At 43.2% G+C, this 19,928-nt stretch overlaps 1 protein-coding gene across 2 annotated transcripts; it reads right to left on the bottom strand.

Annotated features, from left to right (window-relative positions):
* Positions 1–732: 732 nt before the first annotated feature.
* Positions 733–19,696, bottom strand: LOC310992317 (serine/threonine-protein phosphatase 2A 55 kDa regulatory subunit B gamma isoform; the record flags this gene model as incomplete). Of its 2 annotated transcripts, none has more annotated exons than XM_083980332.1 (9): positions 733–1,027; positions 1,908–1,999; positions 4,460–4,629; positions 5,404–5,568; positions 6,346–6,523; positions 7,335–7,447; positions 8,639–8,804; positions 9,239–9,336; positions 19,621–19,696. In XM_083980332.1, 9 exons carry the CDS (start codon positions 19,694–19,696, stop codon positions 733–735), a joined length of 1,353 nt encoding a protein of 450 aa, XP_083836458.1. The 2 variants fall into 2 exon arrangements, with proteins under 2 accessions (XP_083836458.1, XP_083836457.1); XM_083980331.1 differs by lacking the exon at positions 19,621–19,696 and adding an exon at positions 16,187–16,268.
* Between the last annotated feature and the right edge of the window lie 232 nt (positions 19,697–19,928).

The following is a 19,928-nucleotide window of genomic DNA, read 5'->3' as shown; positions in this document are numbered from 1 at the left end:
GGGTTAAGGGGAGGGGGTCCCGAGTTCATCCTTGCACATCACACGTATCATTTCAAATCGTCCTTGTCATCATAATTACCATCGTTAACATCATTTCAATAAATTACAAAAAAAAAAAGAAGTGGGGGTTAGCTGATCTGAAATCAAATAAACAGCCAGTTACATAAATGCCCCATTTTTCATTGGTGCCGCTGGTCGACAACAACCACGGAGGGTTTTGTTACACAAAACAGTGGGCCAGGGATAAGAATAGGCTTTGCTCGAGCACACAAATACAGAGGAGAGGAGGAGGAGGTGGAGTTAGCAAAAGAGCCTGAAGAAGAAGAAGTAGAAAAAAAACAAACAAATATGTGAACATCTCTCCTGTCTGGAGGGGGGGGAGCGAGGGTTATCCCCCTCCGAAGCTGAGCTGTAGCAATCAACACACCATCGAGCACAATCCAGAGGTTAACAATCAAGAAATCCACTGTTCGGAACAATTCTGCAATCCATAATCCATTGCGTAATCCAGCCTGTTCCCTTTCTAGCCCTTTCTAGGTCCTTTCAGTGGCTGGGGAGGAGGAGGAGGAGGAGTGTCAGAGAAGACATACGTTGTGTATGTTCTCTGCATACGTGTGTGTGTGGATTAGGCATATTCCTGTGTGTGTATATGTCAGTCGATGTGTACATTCTGGCATGGTTGTTGCGTGTTCGGGTGTAAACTCATTCATATGCGCCGCCGACATCCGTTCACTAATGCATCTCGGAATTGAGTTTGTCCTGGAAGATGTACAAGTTGTTGGTGGCGGCGATGGCGATGATGTTCTCGTTGGGGTGCCAGGCCGTGTGGAGGATCTTCTTGGTGAAGTCCAGGCTGTCCACGCTGATGTCGTCCTTCCGGCGCTTTCCCCCGGCGGCGCAGACCCTCCGCGGCTTCAGGACGGCTCGGGGTTTGCTGCTCTCCCTCGACGCCTCCAGGGTCACGTCGCGTTTGGTGTTCCGGTCGAACATGCGGAAGAAGTTGTTGTACGCTCCTGTCATGATCACACTGGACACGAGAGGAGGAGAAGGATCCGGTTACAACATGATGGACACACAACGACGTTTGCATTTTGTTTTCTGCTATTAAACTAGCAAAGACTGTCACCGGCCACATCCTCCTCCACTTCTTTTAAACAGAGAAAATGTTTTCAAAAGTAAAGAGCAACTGATAACTTAAGTACCTCACTTGACTATTTTTATATTATCTTATATTCATGACATATTTCACAAGTTCAAGTAATTTCATTCATGATAGAAATTTGTCCAACACAGGTGATAACCTACATAACAGTAAACTGGCTCAATTTAGCTTTGTTGTAACCAAATAAAACCATTTACATTGTTTATATGCGTTATATAATAATTCAACACTCAGCTTGACCTCACCTTCAACATAAACAATGAATAAACTAATCTGTTTTGAAAAAAAGTCATAAAGTGTCTGATGTGTACTCCAGACAATCAACAGAGGAACACTGCACACGAGGAAAAGTAGATCCTAAGAGAAATGTGCACTGTGGATCATCTTGAGCTATTAAGGCACAGCTGCTGGTTAGAGCCACTGGTGTTGACTTTTTCAAATGTAATGCTACAGAAACTGTGTTGATCTGTATTTGTATTAGATCAATCATAGTATTGTATTTAGGTGACTGATATTCCTCTGAAATTCCTCAGTACTTCAGCACATAAAAGTGAGATTATTAACATGACAAGATCACTCCATGTGTATGTAGAAAAACGTGTTGTTGTTTTTTATTCTGGAAATAGAGTGAAGTCCTTTAAAAGCTTAAAAGCACCCTCAGAAAATACAGGCAGCAGTGTCTTCCTGTCTTTACCTCAGACGTGTACAAAATATAAAACCAGACGAAACCGTCTGGACACTTCACCTGTCGGAGCCGTTCCACGCACACTCAAATTTGTCGAAGATGCAGTCGTTTTCATAAAGGGAACACAACTTGCTGCGGAGGTAATCATGAACCTGGAGGGATGAACACACACACACACACACACACACACACATGCACACAGAGAGATATGATTACACATGAGTCCAGCACACGGCTGCTGCCCTCCCAGGTATTGACTCTCAATGTAAACTATAAATAGAAGAGTGAGCAGGAGAAGAAAAACACACACACGCGTGCCGTGCATACAAATCCCAGTACAGACAAAACACATTAAATGTGGGCAAGTTGTAACACAAACCTCCCTGAAGGCAACACTAATAAGACACAACACCAGCCCTCAGCAATAAGAGGGCCAGGAGTACATTTTAATCTAAACCCCTTTTCCATATCAGTAAATCCATTAAGATCCAGCTCTCTATTAACAAACCCACCATGGACATGGTAATAGAGACACACATGTGAACATGCACGCGCACACGCACGCATGCACGCACACACACACACACACACACACACACACACACACACACACACACACACACACACACACACACACACACACATACACACACACGTATTAACTGACTAATAACTCTTTTCCCTTGTGCTTTCATTGGACCTGCCTGTGTCAGCACTGTGCCCACTCGCTGGTGCAAAGGTTGGAAATCTACACCTTCCTCCAGCCACTGTGCTCTGCATTAAGCCGCCTGTTTCCACATTCTGCATAAAGTCAGCAGTCAACAGCCGCCTCGCAATCAATAAACGGTCAAGCTGAGGTCGGCTCACGGTTGTACATCAAACCTGGTGACATTTTTGTTTTTCCCTGTGGATGTTTCTGCATGAGGTGAAATGATACAGTGACAGCTGGAGTTGAATATACAGTCTCATCCCTCATGGATTGGTGCATATTTTTCACGCTCCATGAGGAATAGGAGTGTAAATTTACCAAAATGAGAGGAGTTCGGCGCTGAAATCAGTTTTCTCCCCTGTGCTTCTCTCAGTTTACTCTATTTATCCACATACAGCATCTCCACAGTGCTTCTCTCGTCTCCTCTCATTTACAAACTCTCCCCTCATTATTTTTCTCCTCCTCTCATCACACCATCCTCACACCAACTCCCAAACCCTCACCCTCCCTTCCCTTTCCTCCCTCTCCATGCTGCATTGCAGATCTAGGTGTGGGGCGCTGTGTAAGGTATCCCTCCTTCCCGCTTCACTTTATGAGTGGAGGCTCGGCGGCCTATAAATAGCTCCAGTGCGTCTTAGCCTCCCACTCCTGGCTGCCTCATGGGCCCTTCCACGTCAGGAAGACTCACACACACACACACACACACACACACACACACACACACACACACACACACACACACTTTCACCCACATGCCCGCGGCAGGAATATTAAACACACACTGAAAAAGTGAGTTGAGAAATACTTCTACCACACAACATAAATGCATAAACAGAGGCTGCTGTGGCTGATTGTAAACACTTAACAGGGGACGTTATCTGGAGACAAACACAGTGTGGAGCAAAGATGAACACAAAAATATGAGAAAACTCTTTTTTTATCAGCTCAGTATTAAATGTTGTTGTATGTTGGGCCCACTTGATATCCACCACCCATACATGGTGCAATGATAATTTACCGTTTCAGTTTGTCTCACTTGTATTAATCTGCCACACAGATGCATTTAGAGATTACAAGTTAAAAACCCAACAAGGGTCTCTGGTGATTCTGCACTGATGGGAAGAAGTGCATTATCTGGCACGTAATCAATCCAATTATCCTTAAAAGGTTTTGGAAAAAATCTAATCATCAGAAAGCACTGTGATTCAGAGAGGCCTGTCTTGTTCCTGTGATTCATTTCTGTCTCCAATTATGCACATTTACCAGGTCGACAATGCCCTCTTTTAGGGACAGTTAGTCACCTAGCAGGTTGAGACATGCAAGAGTGATTTCGCTCGCAAACATTTGCGTCAGTGAAGTGAGCATTTAATACAAACAGTTACACACACCAAGGAAAACCAATATTAAGTCTGCAAGAGCGGCTCAGTGCTCCCTGATATAGATTGTAAAAGTCTCTGAAACTCTACTACTACTGGATGGATCAACCAGTGTTCTTCCAAAATACATGAACTGGTCATGATGGAGTGAGAATAACACAGCTGCCTGAACCCCATGCTCTATAATGTTTTGTACTGCGCCAAGAAGATTAGTATTTAGACCATGCTGAAATTCTTCAACTATACACCTCAGATTCCAGTTGGATCTTCAACAATTTATTTGATTTGATTTACCTGCTCCATTACTGAGTTATGAGCAAATTAAAAAGAAAATATGTTAATGCTTCCTAAACCACTGATCAGTTTACTTTGCCCTGAGTAAATTTGCTCCTGCCAGACGGAATCTCATCATAGTAGCTGAGCCTGAGAGAAACATTTTTAACACAGCATCCATATATATATATATATATATATATATATATATATTTTTTTTTTTTTTTTTTTTTTTTTTTTTTTCAGGCACACACCTGGTATGTCTCCAGGGGCTTGCTCTCCATGTTGAGGTCCCAGACTTTGGCAGTCAGGTAGTCTCTGGTGAGCAGGTAGCGGCCACTGTGGCTGAACTTAACATCTGACACGGAGGAGATGATCTCGGAGAAGAAGGAGCGGGCGCTGGGATCCTCGGGCTCTTCAAACACTGGTGAAGGGTTGGGGAGAAAAACGGAGAGAGGAGGACAGGACTGTGAGAGGTGTCAAGCCAAGTGGCAGGCAGAAATATAGATAGAGTATTGTGTCACATAAAGATGTTTACAATCTCTTTAGATCATGTACAGAGCAATGATGCAGACAAACAGATGTTTGCAAATAGATGTGCCCGTGTGAATGTTTCTGCACATTTGCTTATTCCAGATAAACAAAGAAAAACACATATTTCTTATTATTGGTGTGCTCCACTATATATACAATCTGCACTGTTCGGAGCAGGAAAACACATGGGAAACGGGCCATTTCAACGTGGAAGTCAACAGGGACAAGAAATATGAAAAGTGAAAGGAAAGTTGGGGGACCCATAAATCTTTAGTGGAAGAAAAGTGGACAGCATATTTATAGAGAAACTAATGGATCTGTAGTAGAAAGAAATATTGTGACACAGGGGGAAAAAAAGATATATTGCACCCAGAATATGTGGGTAAATCAAACTTCTTACACTGTTGAGTGATGTCACAGTAAATGAACATACCTACCTAGCACTAAATATAAAGCAATGGGGATGCTATTGACACCAAATGAAAAGTCCTTTGTCATTACAGGGGCATACAATGTGTTTTGCTAATTGAAAACTACAGCTGTTTCAGAGCCTAGACAATAATCTAAAAAAATCTTTGCATATGGTTTGAAAAATGTTACAATAAGCAGGAAAAGTTAAGTTGTATGTTGTGTGTCTCTGTTGCAGCTCAGCGCATTTACTCACATTTGGAGTGTTTGTCGCACAGCGCTGACTCCCTCATGTCACAGAGGCGCAGGGTGCCTTTGCTGCTGCTATAGACAAACAAGTTACAGTGGTGCGGGTGAAACTCAGCCGCTGTGATCACCTCTGTCAGATCCTCCATGTTGGCTGGCTTGATGTCCACAATGTCTGAGAGAGAGAGACCGTCGCTCAGGAAAACTACTAAGAGAGTCAGCTTCCCAGGGCCTGCAGTTTATTTCTGCCTGGACTTTTTTACACCTGCTGAAGTCTAACTGTAGCGCACGTACATACTCATTTATCTTCAAACCAATTTTATTCACTGAGTCACTGTGAAACCAATTAGACTTGTGTTTTGATTCACATGGAAACCCTCATGGGCCACAATCAACACACCACACAAAAACATAAATGTGCATACATTACTAACTAAATGTAAATAATTTACCACAGAAGTAAAGCAAACCAATATAAATTTGTCTTGAGGGGATTGTTGGGAGAAAAGTATTTCCATATTCAAATAAAATGTAATATTATAAATCCTGTCTTGGTCGGGGATGTGACTGTACGGTGTCCTATTGAGCTGGATTAGAACTCAGAAAGGAGCTGAAATATTTATGCAGCCTTTGAATTATTCATTAAGCTACACTTTCACTCCTCAAGAATAATATCCCCCTCCCCCAACAGTGTGTGTCTTTGTGTATTTCACACAGCAAAGCGCGATTTACAATGTGGGAGTTTGTTATGTGTGTGATTGTGAGTGTGTGTGTGGGTGGGGATTGATTATTGAGCATGCATAAGCATCTTCGAGTTAATGTATGCATTAATTATCAGTGTCCTTGTGTTTTAATAAATCTGTTCCTGCTTTTATAGTTGTTTGTGGGGTTGTTGTTCTTTATCTCTTCTCCTCATTGCGCACGCACGCACACGCCAGTCCATAAAGGATACTGAAGCTGCGGTCAGTGATGTCCAGGTGCCAGAGGTTGATCCTCAGGTCATCAGCTGACATGTAGGTCTCATAGTCGGAGTTGACGGAAATGGAGTTTACGTGGTAGGTGTGGGCGTTTGCAAACACGCGCCGTGGGCTCACCTCCACCATTAGATCCATCGGCTTCAACACCGGCACCTGGAGGGAAAGACAGAGAGAGAGAGAGAGAGAGAGAGAGAGAGATGAACGTTCTTCTGAACTGATTATGAGAAAAAAAATGGCCAAGCAGCTGCGAGTAGATTACATTTAAATCATTTTATTGTATCATAAATTAATAATTAATGCTTTACGTCCTTTAGCATCAATAATACATCACTGCTAGGATCCAAACTTGCTCACTTTCAAGTTGCTCACTCGCAAGATTAAGAGCCAATCCAGTAAATTAATTAAAGACCATCTGGACATTTCCTAAAATATACACATTATTTGTCAATGCATGATTTCCATTTTATACACAGCTTGAACATGCTATATTTGGATACAGCACAGTAGTAGCACTGCCACTGTACACGTGTTCTTAGAAATGGACAGAAATAGATATACGTACTGTACAAGCATATGGACACACTGTGTACACTCATCACACTGAGGCTTTCATTACATCCAGTGCAGATGTTGCATTGCTGTTCACAACAGCTGGAATTAGAGGATTTCTCCTCCACACACACACACACACACTCGCGATTCCACACAAATGTACCTTTGTGCTACTGACCCATTTTTGCACATGCAAACACTTCTGTACCCACTGACCCAGTTACGCTGCATCCATGAATGTTTCAGTGTGAGATAGATAGATAGATAGATAGATAGATAGATAGATAGATAGATAGATAGATAGATAGATAGATAGATAGATAGATAGATAGATAGATAGATAGATAGATAGATAGATAGATAGATAGATAGATAGATAGATAGATAGATAGATAGATAGATAGATAGATACCTGTAAGGATGTGACAGTGGAGATATCCTTGATGCGACCCTCCTCATCCTTCAGGTTGTATCCCTCAGGCCGTTTGTCTCTCTCACTCACCTTCCACAACTTAATGGTCTTATCTGTGAAACAGATAAGGGCCGTTAACTGATCATCAAATAGGAAACTACATCACTTGGAGGTCTGACAAATGAATAAAGGAAGTGCTTGAGGATATGCTATGAGGTTAGGACGTTATCTAGAGATCCGTTCATAGTAACAGAGTAAAGTGAATACAGAATTTTATCTCCAACTGGTGAACCTCAAAGGCCTACAGCCTTACAGAAAGCTTCTTAGAGATTTTTGCATAAAGACAAAGTCAATCCAGGCATTTGACTGTGACGGCCGTCTGGCGTGGCCTGTGGGACTGTGTCTCGTCCCTGGTTGCTGCTGCTTGAGTTTCCCCTCAGATCCTGGTAGGTGGAGTTTACATCAGTGCACCTGACCAGTTCTTCCAGGAAGCATTTTCTCTCCCACCCCATCACTGAATCCCCCCGTGTATAACATGCTTTTTTTTTGGGTGGGGGCGTGATTCTGTTGTACCACACAACAATACATTTCCATAAATTCAGACACTATCATTCACTACTGATCTACTAGCAATTTCAAACAGCCAGTTAATGTATTCTGTTTCCGTTCATATGATTAAATGTGGTTATTTGTTCTTCCCAGTACAACGGTGTACATTTCCCTCCTTTAGTCATGGTTTATGAGGCAGGTCCTGACGTGACTGTAAAATAAATGACATCATAGACCAGCCAATCCACCACACTCAAAACCGTGAGCTCTCAAAGACAGATGAGAGACCAAACCTCTGAGTGAGCTAAGAGTGAGTCTTTGTTTCATCAACACAGACAGACTTGAAGTTTCTCTTGTGTTATATTGGGGGTAAAATGACAACAAGCATCTCAGCAGCAATATTACCCAACTGCTGAGGCAGGTCTTGCATTTTTCATTTCCTCTATCATAAATAATAAAGTACTTAAATAAATCAATAACTGGGCTCTCAGAGAAAATCTATAGATCTTCCAATATAGCCATAAACAGAGAATGTAAACTGATGAATGGACCTCTATGCCACAGCAGACAAAGTTAGATCTTAATGCACAGAAATGATATTCAACACGAGCAACTGTTCCCTCTTAAGAAAAGAGAAAATCTCCCTTTAAAAACATCATTCACACTGGTTCACGTGAAGTGTTTTTCTACAAACTCTCAGCAAAACACATCTTCCTATTTTTTTTCCAGTGTGTGTGTGTGGACGGGAGCTCTACCATTGGTGGAGAGGAGGAATTGTGCAGCGTTCTGCTGAGGCAGCCATCGGATCTTATTGATCTTCTCCTCGATCTCGAGGCTCTTAAGGTAGTCGAACTCGGGCTCATGGCTCTGAAAGGTGCTGTAGACGTTGTACTCTCCCTGGGAGAATGGCTCAGTCTTGCTCTGTGGAAAAGGGAGGAAGGAAATGGAAGAAAAGATACGTGAAAAATGTGCGTGGAGAAAAACGTGCTCATGCTCACATGTGCAATCACAGTGCACCCGTAACACCCCGGGCCCCAGTCCGTCACCTTCACCTTGAGCAAGCGTAGATGTAGTGTGGCACGGACTGTGCACAGCTATAATGATGCACTCTCTGACACAGCAGGAGCATCAACTATTTATCAATCAATCTAAAGTGTAGCTGGAGGGGAACAGTGTACGTTCATCGCCGCTCCTACAGCCAAAATGAAAAATGGTGCATTTGCGTGTGTGCGTGAAAGTGTGTGAGACTTGGCGAATGTGTGTGTGTGTGTGTGTGTGTGTGTGTGTGTGTGTGTGTGTGTGTGTGTGTGTGTGTGTGTGTGTGTGTGTGTGTGTGTGTGTGTGTGTGTGTGTACCTCTGGTTCCCTCTGAAAGATGACCACTCGGCCCCCCTTGTCCCCTGTGGCCAGGAGCTCTCCTGTGTGGTTGAACTCAACAGTGGAGATGATATCAGCTGGGAGGAGACAGACAAAAATGGAGGAAGAGAGAGACAGAGACAGAGACAGAGACAGAGAGAGAGAGAGAAGGGAGCCATTAGCTAATTGACCACACATCATCATTCCTCTATATAATCGTCTTATCTGACTTTAAATTATTAAACCAAGGAAAGAGTCATTGATTGCATTAACATGTAAGTGGATTAGAATATGCAAATTAATGTGCAGAATAAAACAACAGTTGACCAATAACATAAATATTCTGCACAAATGTGTCAACCATTAGATGTAATTCAGGTTAAATAGGCCATATAACCACCATCAGAAAATCAAAGATAGTCGAACACGCACACACACAGACACACACACACACAGCTGTCTAGCATTAGGCACAGGTATCATCTGTGTTCAACTATGACACATGCACAATGACGCACAGGATTACGCACACAAACACAGAGACACACAAACTGTTTGTATGTCCGTGTGTGTAATAGTGAGAAATACAGCAGTAGTGTCTGAAGGTGTAAACACACTTTCAATTAGTGATAAAAAATCATTCAAACATGGTTTTTTTAGCACATTCATTTGCATATTTGCGACACGTCCCCATCAATAGCTCTGTGTGCTAAAACACCAACACAGTCTGACTCAGTGTCAACTCTGAGGAGCTAAGCACATTATTAACCACTTTGGATTTACTGACTCAATGCTTTCAGTGATACACAGAATAGTAGTCAGTTGTGCCGTCTAATGAAGGCATGTGAGTGTGACATCTGAACCTTGATTCTGGTTTAACGTTGCATGTAATCTCCTCCCTGCCGTTCTGTCTGCTGATCCTCCTTTCACTTCTGCTTTGTGCTTCACATTGAAGTTTATTTGAAGACGGAGCAGTTTTAGAGGCAGAAAAAAAAAATCTCTAAAGGTTCACTGTAAAAGAGGTGGCGAGAGAGGATGTAGCTGATCTGAAGTTAAGCCATAGTAAGTTCTCTCAGGGCATCTCATTTTATCCAGTTCAAATCAGCCATTAACAGGTTATTGGTTTGTTGTTGTATAGGCTATTTGTTAGGCTACATGGTTACATCTGATGTCGAGACAACCAGCTAGTCTTCATTTGGTCCAGAACAGTGAAGATAAGATTAAAATACAAAACAGTTTTTCTTAATAAATTGGAATTTGGACCAGGTAAAGTCATGTAAGCATAGCTGGCTCCTCTGTTGTTGTGATCGTTATATTAAAGCAGAAGTGAGTGATCCGGTCGTTTTCGCTAATGCTGCGTTCCAGGCAGGCTTTTGAAATCATAAATTACAGCTTCAAGTCACAACTTACGACTTTGTAGCGTTCCAGGCAACCCACTCGTGTTTTTCCGACCTGTTTTACCGGTGAAAGTCACTATAACGGCCACTCGTAACTTCCGACCCGTGAAATCGTACCAGTACGTCTTTTTGTACAGTCTATGTACCAGATCGAACTGATACGACGTCACAGGTCGGAAAAAAACGAGTTTCCTTGAACGCACCATAACAGTCCTCGTCCCTACGTCGCCACATTCACGGCGTTCCTTGGCTGCACACACAGCCCTGCATGCCGTTCTCTCTCCTCATTGGATAAAAACTGTAGGATACGATAAATGTTTTCTCCTCGACTCAGAGCAGAGCAGAGTGACTGACAGACCCGTGTTTCAGACCAAACACTCTATGTAAGTGATTGCTGTCGGAAAATATAACTATTTAAGACTTATATTAAACACAAATATATCACTCACTTCTGCTTTAAGGGCATCACCATCATTTACACATTTTGTTCATTTTCATAATTTCTACATTCAGGTTTTTAAACTCTTATTAAACAAGACTATATTGGTTACTAATGGAAGTGAACTCAAGTGTCCAGTTCAGTTCATATAATATCAATCTGTGGTTGAACTAATCTCTGGAGATTTCACACTATCAAATTCAGGCACAGACAGTTGTTGGTGACACTTATCGCCATGGCGATGATGACATCAGCTCTGATTGCAGAGTCTTTAAAATGAAACACCACATGACGCCTCTTTATCAAAATTGATCTGTATATTGTTGTGTTCATACAAACAACACTGGTTCAGTTGTCATCTGCTTGTGTATTGGGCAGAAAGTCTGATGTTGAATTTGCATTTTGCTTGTTCATGATTTCTAGAATAGCTCATGTTGTCTTGGAGAAAGATTTCTGGCTGGGTGTTTTCCTATTTCCTGTCGTTATGATGCACAGTGCTGCCTGACTGCTGGTTTACACTTAGCTTACAGACATAGAGGTGTATCGATCTTCTTATCTCACTCTGTATTTCCCAAAATGTCTATTCCTTTAAATACTTTTTCCATCACTGCTTCAATCGGCTAGGTACTCTGGTTGCACACATCTTGGTTTAACAACCATACAGCATCCAGTTCCTATTTATATGTCAGAGACTGTGCTCTGCTGTAACATTTTCTAACAAAACAGTTACCTGATTGATGCCACAGTAAAAGTATCTAAAAAAAACAAAACACCACCTAGATAAAAATGCTTGCATATTACTTGTGCAGCTGGATTGTTAGCCTAAAATAGATGATGACCTAGCATAAATAAGATGAAAGTGTACCAAATTTGCTGCATAAGATAATAAGTAGTGGAACATAAAAAGAGGTCAATGTTGACTAGTCATTGCTGTCCCATAAAAACCTATAAGCCGATATCACACAGCCTAAGCTTCACAACCTACAGGCGAACCAGAAAGCTACATTTTGCCTGACCCACTGTTGTAGCCTCCAAGCCTTCAACAAAGGGCTTCAGTGAGCTTAGTTTTGATAGAAAAGAACATGGTCCTCAATAAGCTTTGACTGCAATAAAAGCAGTCTATTTATTGAGACTCGGAGTGATTCAAAACTGTGGCCTTGCCTATTTCATGGTGGCCTTGAGAGAGAGATTTTATGATGAGGGGAGGCAGGGACCGCTCCTCAATCTCTTTTTCACCCTGTTCCTCACACACTTTGCTGATACTGGTCTGGTTGCCAGCTTCTCTCTTTCTATCATCTTTCCATTAGTTATTGCAACTTTTAGTTTCTAGATCTGTGAGCCTCTGCGGCGTCTTCTTTATTCTCCAGTTCAGTTTGGGGCCTTTTCTTTTCTTGCTCTCTCTATCCTTCTCCCCCCCACACATTCTTTTGTCATCTCTCATCTCCAGTTTCTCCCTTTTGCCCCATTTCACTCTCTCATTTTCTTCTTGGTTTGTCGTTCCACATTCGGCTCCCTCTCTTTCTCTCATCCCTCCCCCACAGCACTCTGCGCTGCGTGGCTGTATGTTGGCGTGTGTATGTAGTGGCGGTGATGCTGGTGGTGCAAGAATGGGAAGGATGGAGAGAGGGAGGTGGAGGGAGGGAAGAGGAGGCACTGGGGGCGGAGGCGGTGGAGGGGGGTGTCCTCCGGTGAGCAGGGGGTTACCATAGTAACAAGCTGAGCCAACCAGTAGCAGCGGTACTCGTAACAGTTACCCGTATATGGCAGTCTGGTAAAGGAGGAAGTAGCATTCATCAATCCAGTCCTTGCAGGAAGGAGTGCCATGAGATAACTGTGGTGCTGCACTCGCGTCTAACAACAAACACTCTGCTTAAAATAATACACTATGATCCGAACTCATACACTGATAATAATGCATGAAAAAAAAAAAAAAAAGATGGTACACAGGTAGACATACAGACTCCAATGCATGCAGTCAAATTCACAAACGCACGTGCACACACTGGGGAGTTTTGAATCCACATAATGATAGATTGCAAATGTGTGTACTTCATACTCTGTGTGAGTGAGTGTCTGCACACGTACAGACAACTGTGTCTCCACTTGAGTCACACAGAGAAAGGGCTAAGCTAAGCACAAGCACAGAAGCAGTACACAATACAGCTAAATAAAATATGGAGCATGCAACCCTCTCTCTATCTCTCATTTTCTATCTGTTTCTCAGCTTCCCTCCTCTTTATCATTCTGTGTCTCTCTGTGTCTCTCTTTCTCTCTCTCACACACACACACACACACACACACACACACACACACACACACACACACACACACACACACACACACACACACACACACACGCTCACAGATCACACCCATCTGTCTCTCTCAGTCTCCTTATGAGAAGTGCACTACAGAAAAATAAACCACTAAGAATACAAACAACCGCTGCAGACACGAGCATCATCATGAGTGTGGTGGCTCTCCTCCAAGAGGCACCACTGTCCAGTGTGCTGATATAATGCTGGTGTGTGTGTGTGTGTGTGTGTGTGTGTGTGTGTGTGTGTGTGTGTGTGTGTGTGTGTGCGCGTGTGAGCACAAGACTGTCTGTTAGTCTGTCAAGCTGTAAGTCAGTGTCTTCAGTGTCTTCTAGTGCAGATGAGTGTGCTGCACTATAGCAAACTAGCTGTGTCTCTGTCTCCCACAGACAATCCATTAGCATCAGCAGGCCTGTCTGACTCATCGCCACACTGCAGGAGCTGGGGAACACTCTGTGACTGCACATACATACAATACATATCAATAACAACAACAACACACAAACATGAATGAACCCAATGACACAGCAGAGCAGCACAAAAAAGAAACATGTACAAGTGATGAAACACCAAAGTCATACAAACACTCAAATTCACTGTGAGGCGTTTACAAGGACAAGGCTCCTTAATGACCAAAGAATGTAAATAGGCAGAGATTAAATGATTATTCACACATTTAGATGATTTATAAAGAAAACTGTAAAATGATTGCTTGTTCTGCCTTTTCTTCTGTTTTACAATATTTATCAAATTATAAAATGAAGATATTTGAAAACATGTGGATATTGGCTGAGCAAAACATGCCTTTTCAAAATGTCACAACCATTTTACCCAGCATTTTTCAATGCTATTCACTGAGATTCAACTGGCTAAAGCAGATTTTAGAGACTGTTATTGACAGGTAAACCTTAGCGTATTAGTCAATTAATTGACAAAGCTGACCGACAGGAAATCAATGATTTGGATTTTCGATTAATAATTTCAATACAAACATGGTTAATATTCCCTAGATGCAGTTTGGAGGATTTGCTGTTTTCCTTTGTCTCAATACATGGTAAAGTGAATATCTGGAATGAGTGGGCGATGGTATGACGATCTCACCCACAGATTTAGGGAACTGCATTTTTCCACTTTTTTCTGTACATGGTTTGGCTGAAATGATGATGGAATCTAAAATCTGTGTCTACAAAATAAGATAAGGCAGAGAAGAGCAGAGGAGGATTATGGGCTACGCGAGGGTGGTGTCATAGCTAAAGGGGAGGGAGGTTTTTTTTTTCTTCAATTCTGGCTACTATAGGGACAAACAGGGGAGCAGACGTCCTACAGTCCCAATTATAGATATCTTGGGTCTGGGTAAACATGGACCATTAAAGCTGAGCCAAAAACACACACTCCTTGAAAGCATGGACAAGCGTCCACTCAGCAGGGGATTTTTGTGTATGTGTGTTTGGGAGTGTGTGTGTGTGCATGCAGCTCAAGCACCCTGCATTTCCTGTGTGCGTGAGCACAAGTGTGTGTACTCAATTACCCTGTAGAGAAATAAACGGGCTGGAGAGAGAAAAGAAAAGAGGGAGCGAAGGAGATGAGGGGAGAGACTGCCGGAGGGAGACGTTGAATTGATCCCTGTCCTGCCGTTTTGGAGTTATCTGGAAAAACTGGTGTACGTGTTTGTGTTCGAGGTGCACATGTGTGAAGAGAAATGATTGAAGCCCAGCACAGCAGGGAACCGGCCATTTCTCAAAATACACATCGCCACAATGGGAAAGAGCTGGTGTGAGCCTAATGGTTATGGACACAAACAATTAGAAACACAAACCGAGCCCGCTCCAACATGTGTAAAATGCGCCAGTAATGTGTCTTTATCTAACTGCAAATCATCCTCTGACAGCCTGAATGTTCACAGCTGCAACATGTGCTTCATTTTTGATAAAAAATCAATTTGTTTTTCAAACTGATTTGTGAGACTGTAACATAAAAAAAAGATTAGTGGCTTAGCTGGTTCACAGTCACACCCAGTCTAAACTCAGATTATGTGTCAAGCCTCATAAATACTGAAATGTAATCCTATATTCAGAAAAGTCTCGGGCTTTTTATGCTGTCCGTCATATGTGTACGTATTATGTTTAGATTCAAAACTATAAGTCAGTCAAAAGAAAATTAATCTGCAATGTTTTAACCATCTCAGATTGAAATTTTTACTGGTGTCTTTAGCCTTTCACAGTAACAAACCAATCACCATTGGATCAAAGACGGTTTTTCAGACTGAACCTCTGAGAGACTGTGACAGGTTTTCCCCCAATCATCAAGTCTTTTATAGACCACACAAATAATTAATACATTGAGGGAATAATGGATGCCTACACAGTGAAATGTTTAAAAGGTTTCAAAAGTGTGTCTGTGCATGGATGTGGAAGCTTGTATGTGTCTTCCTTCATATTAAACAAAAATAGATGTAAGACAGCTATGCTTTGGAGGAGATGTGGTGTCGTCTGGTCAGACTATTTAAAGAGATCACACACACACACACACAGACGCAGGGAGACTGAGACAAAAATAAAGTGGCAAGTATAAAAATAGAGACACAAAAAAGGATGGGGCAGACAGACAGAGACAAAGTCACGTTCAAGATATGTAAAACATTCAAACTGATTCAAACCACTCACACTCAAGCCAAACACATACAACCGACCGCACAGGCACGCACACACGTGGACTCTCATATCTCACACTAGGGTCATGTGGCGCAATTGTGCGACATAGATATGACCTTCGGGATAGAACAGGATAGAGCACACACCTTCAGTGTAAGCGGCAAACGGCTCAGGCTCCAGAGAAAGGTTAGTGATGTCGGAGCACAGGACCTGGATGGGGCTCAACATCCTGGGGGAGGACTCCAGGGTGGAGAGGGGTGGACGGGATGGGCGGAGCTCTTCAGGCTATAGCCAGGAGCAGCCCTGCAAGAGGAGCAAGGATGGAGGGGAGGGAAGGCAAGGGAGGGAGGGAGGAGAGCAACAGGGAGGCAGAAGGTAAGGAGGAAGGAGGGAGGACCCAGCAGGGCGGGGTAGGGGGTTAGGGTAAAGGGTAGGGACTGAATTACTACAGCACCACAATCAGCCATGAGTACTCACCACAGAGAGTCTCTACTGGTGGCGTATTCATGATCATACCGTATCTAATCACGTAACATGAAATATTCACATTATGGGTCCTGTGAGAAGGCTAACCAAGAAACGGATGAACACAATCAAACAACTGATGGGACAGTTTTGGTAAGTGTTGTTAGGCCTCTCTCGTGAAAGTCGTCTTTGCAGATGATTGCAAGCGTCCTCACTGCATGAGGAGAAAGCCAGAGGCTGGATCGCTTTCTCACATTTCCACAGGAGTGACAATTATATAATGGAATGTATGAGAGCTGTGAACAACCATTACTTTATCGATTATTCTTTTTTACTCTTTTGAATTCATCTTTAATCAAAGTAATTCAAAAGTTCCTCTCACGAGATACTAATAAGATACTTAGTAGTATAACGATGATGTTAAAGTATTCAATTCAAAGAAAAACAAATGAAAGTAAATGATCAGGTCTCATAATGTATATTTTCATGTTTTATACAATTTACCTATTTGTGGACTTTACAGTGGCCCCTGTCGCTGCAGTATTGTATGATTCAGGTGTATGTTTATGTTTGGCTCCTCACTAGACTGTGACATTCTGTCAAAAACACATCTCTCTAAAAGCAAAGTCATTTGAGAGATTTTACAGCTTCTCACTCCACACCTCTAAAGGCAGACAATCATCCAAATGACACACATTAATAAGGAGGTTGATGTGTGTGCATTATTTATGACACGTAATCATTCATAAATAACTTACAAAAACCTCAAAAAGTTAAACAATTTCTTAGCATCCTGGAATGTGATGCTACTCCAGCTGGAGGTGAGTTTGTAGCAAAAGGGAGATACAGTACTGAGAAAGCCAAAGGGAGTGAGAGGAGGGGAGTAAGAGATGGAGGGGAGGAGGGAAGGCAGGGTGAGGTAGAGGGAGGTTAAGCATCCCTCCCCTGTAGGAGTTAAAGGCCAGGGGGAATCCCCACGGGAAGAGCTACAGACAGACACGCTGTTATGTATGCGCGCACAGCCGCACACACATATACTCACACATAAAACACTTCCAGACACACATCCATACATATACATACACACACCTGATTCAACAGAAAGACACACAGCGTGCACTCAGAGACACAGACATGAATAAGAATGCAACATGGGCAAAAAAAAGAAAAGAGAGATGTAGACACACAGGAGATAACAAAATACACCCAGGCATAAAATTACATGCACCACCTCTGACTCCACCACCACCCTCTGTATTCCTCTTTAACACACACATACATAGGCACATTGTGTTTGGGCAGCCTTTAGAGCACTGTTGGATAATAGTTTGGCAGATGTGCCACTTCAGCACCAGGCAATGCTGTGAGTTGCATTAGAGGACTGAAGGGGGAAAGAGAGGGAGGGAGGGAGGGAGTGAGGGGAAGGCAGTGGGGGATGGAAATGGGGAGGAGGACGGGGGATGGGGTGGAATATGGAGGAAAGGTGGAGGGGGGTTGGAGTGGATGTAGAACAAGAGGCAGGTAATGAATCATTTCATTTATTTGTGACAGATAATGGCCTTCATTTGGGATGATAAGGGGAATTCTTGTGAGGTTTTTGCACTCGTTCTTCTCTACTTATCTCTTTTCAGGTTGTTTAAGTGTTGCAGACCGATACTGCTCAGCGGTGTGTCTGTCCACCTTGGTGTGAGCTAATCAGCAATTCACCCTGAATAATGTCTGTGTCTGCCTGCAATGTGCAGAATAATTAATACTGCCATTATTGGTGGGTGGAGACGACCTGTCAGTCATATCGGCCAAGCATGAAAAGAGGCATGTTTATCATCAAGGACTGTTACTATGGCAATAATGGACGATTGGTGATGGGATGTTACATCTGATGTTCTGCCACTCACTCATCAAAATTCTTCTCTGAAACGGACAAAGACAAACCTCGCTCGTGGAAACACTGCCATGTGTAACACATTCACATACATACGCTCTCATACGCACAGACAAAGAGACACAGAACACAGAAATCTTCTCGGCGAATGCACACACATATTTACACAATCAACAGGCGGCACTACAGGTCTCCCCTGACTACAGTATGTGCTTCAGTCTGTGCAAGTTGAATTATATTACAGCACTGACACAGGAAGCACAGTTCCCTTTCTGCCAGTGATACAAGGATCACAAATGAACTCGTGACACATTTATGACCCCTGGATGATAATCCACTGTTCAGGTCTAAGAGGCGTGGCTGAGTGTGAGGAACAGACTGGGAACAGGCAGGAAGGCAGGCAGGCAGGGAAGCTGGTGTGCAGGTGAGATTAGTGGTGTAATAGAGAATCAGCAGAAGGAGAGGTTATCCAGGGTTACAGTACATCTGTTTTTATGAAACAAAACCCTGATCCAACCCAACCATGAGATCTGATATGCTACATATCTAATTTGACTTCTGCACCTGTTATATTCAAGAGGAGGGAGCAACAGAGAGCGCATGTCTGTGGCTCTATCACGATGTAACAGATGACATGCAGTGCGATGGGTACGGAAGAATGTGGCGGAAATTACTAGCTTCTCTTCTAGGAATTTCTGCTATTACAGAAAAAGAAATGTTCCCCTACTCTGTCTCGGACATACAGACACAAACAGAGACACACAGACACACACACACACACTTGGACAAAGGCCAGATCAATTCTTCCCTGCAGTGTAACAAAATAGCTGTGCTGCACAAAGGTAAAGAGGTGATTATCAAAAGTCAAACAAACACAAAGAAACAAATCAGGTGTAAAGCATACATACAATTGACCAAACAGTATGAGAGGATGGGGGGAGGAGGAGGAGGAGGAGGAGTGGGGAACTTGCCAAAGATTAATTTTGCAGAGGAGTGTTTTGCTTCATGTTGCTCATCAACAACTCTGTCTGTCTGAAACCTGATCAACACAGAGCTTATAGAAGATTAGGAAGCTGTCCAGAGCTTATTTAGTCTGACAGACAAGCATCACACACACACACACACACACAGATGCACACACTCTCTCCAAAGGTCCAGTACACAAATTGCACACTCAAGTGAGGGCCGTAATAAACGGACACACACATACATTTGCCTCTGTCATCCTCTTACCTTCAGTCACATAGTTGTGGTCGGGGAGGAAGCCGCGGTGGTTGAGCGTCGGGGTGGCGTCAGTGTCTTCGCCCATCGGCGGGGCTGGGGGGAGCGCCCGTCTCGGTGGGGCAGCGTGGTGGTGGCAGATCGGTGGTGGTGGAGGGGGTTGTGGGGATGCTGGCCAGCACAGCGCCCATACTGCTGCCCGCCGACGCCTCCTCAGCACAGGGGCGCAGAGCCAGGCATCCTATCCTTAAATGAGGATGAGGGGCAGGTAGGGAGGAGGGGGTGGACCGGTCCAGGGGGGGGAGGAGGGATGGGTGCGA

The sequence above is a fragment of the Trachurus trachurus genome, assembly GCF_905171665.1.
Source record: "Trachurus trachurus genome assembly, chromosome: 10".
Taxonomy (NCBI): domain Eukaryota; kingdom Metazoa; phylum Chordata; class Actinopteri; order Carangiformes; family Carangidae; genus Trachurus; species Trachurus trachurus.
Note: the sequence above shows the minus strand (reverse complement) of the source record. Positions and strands in the feature narration are given on the sequence as shown.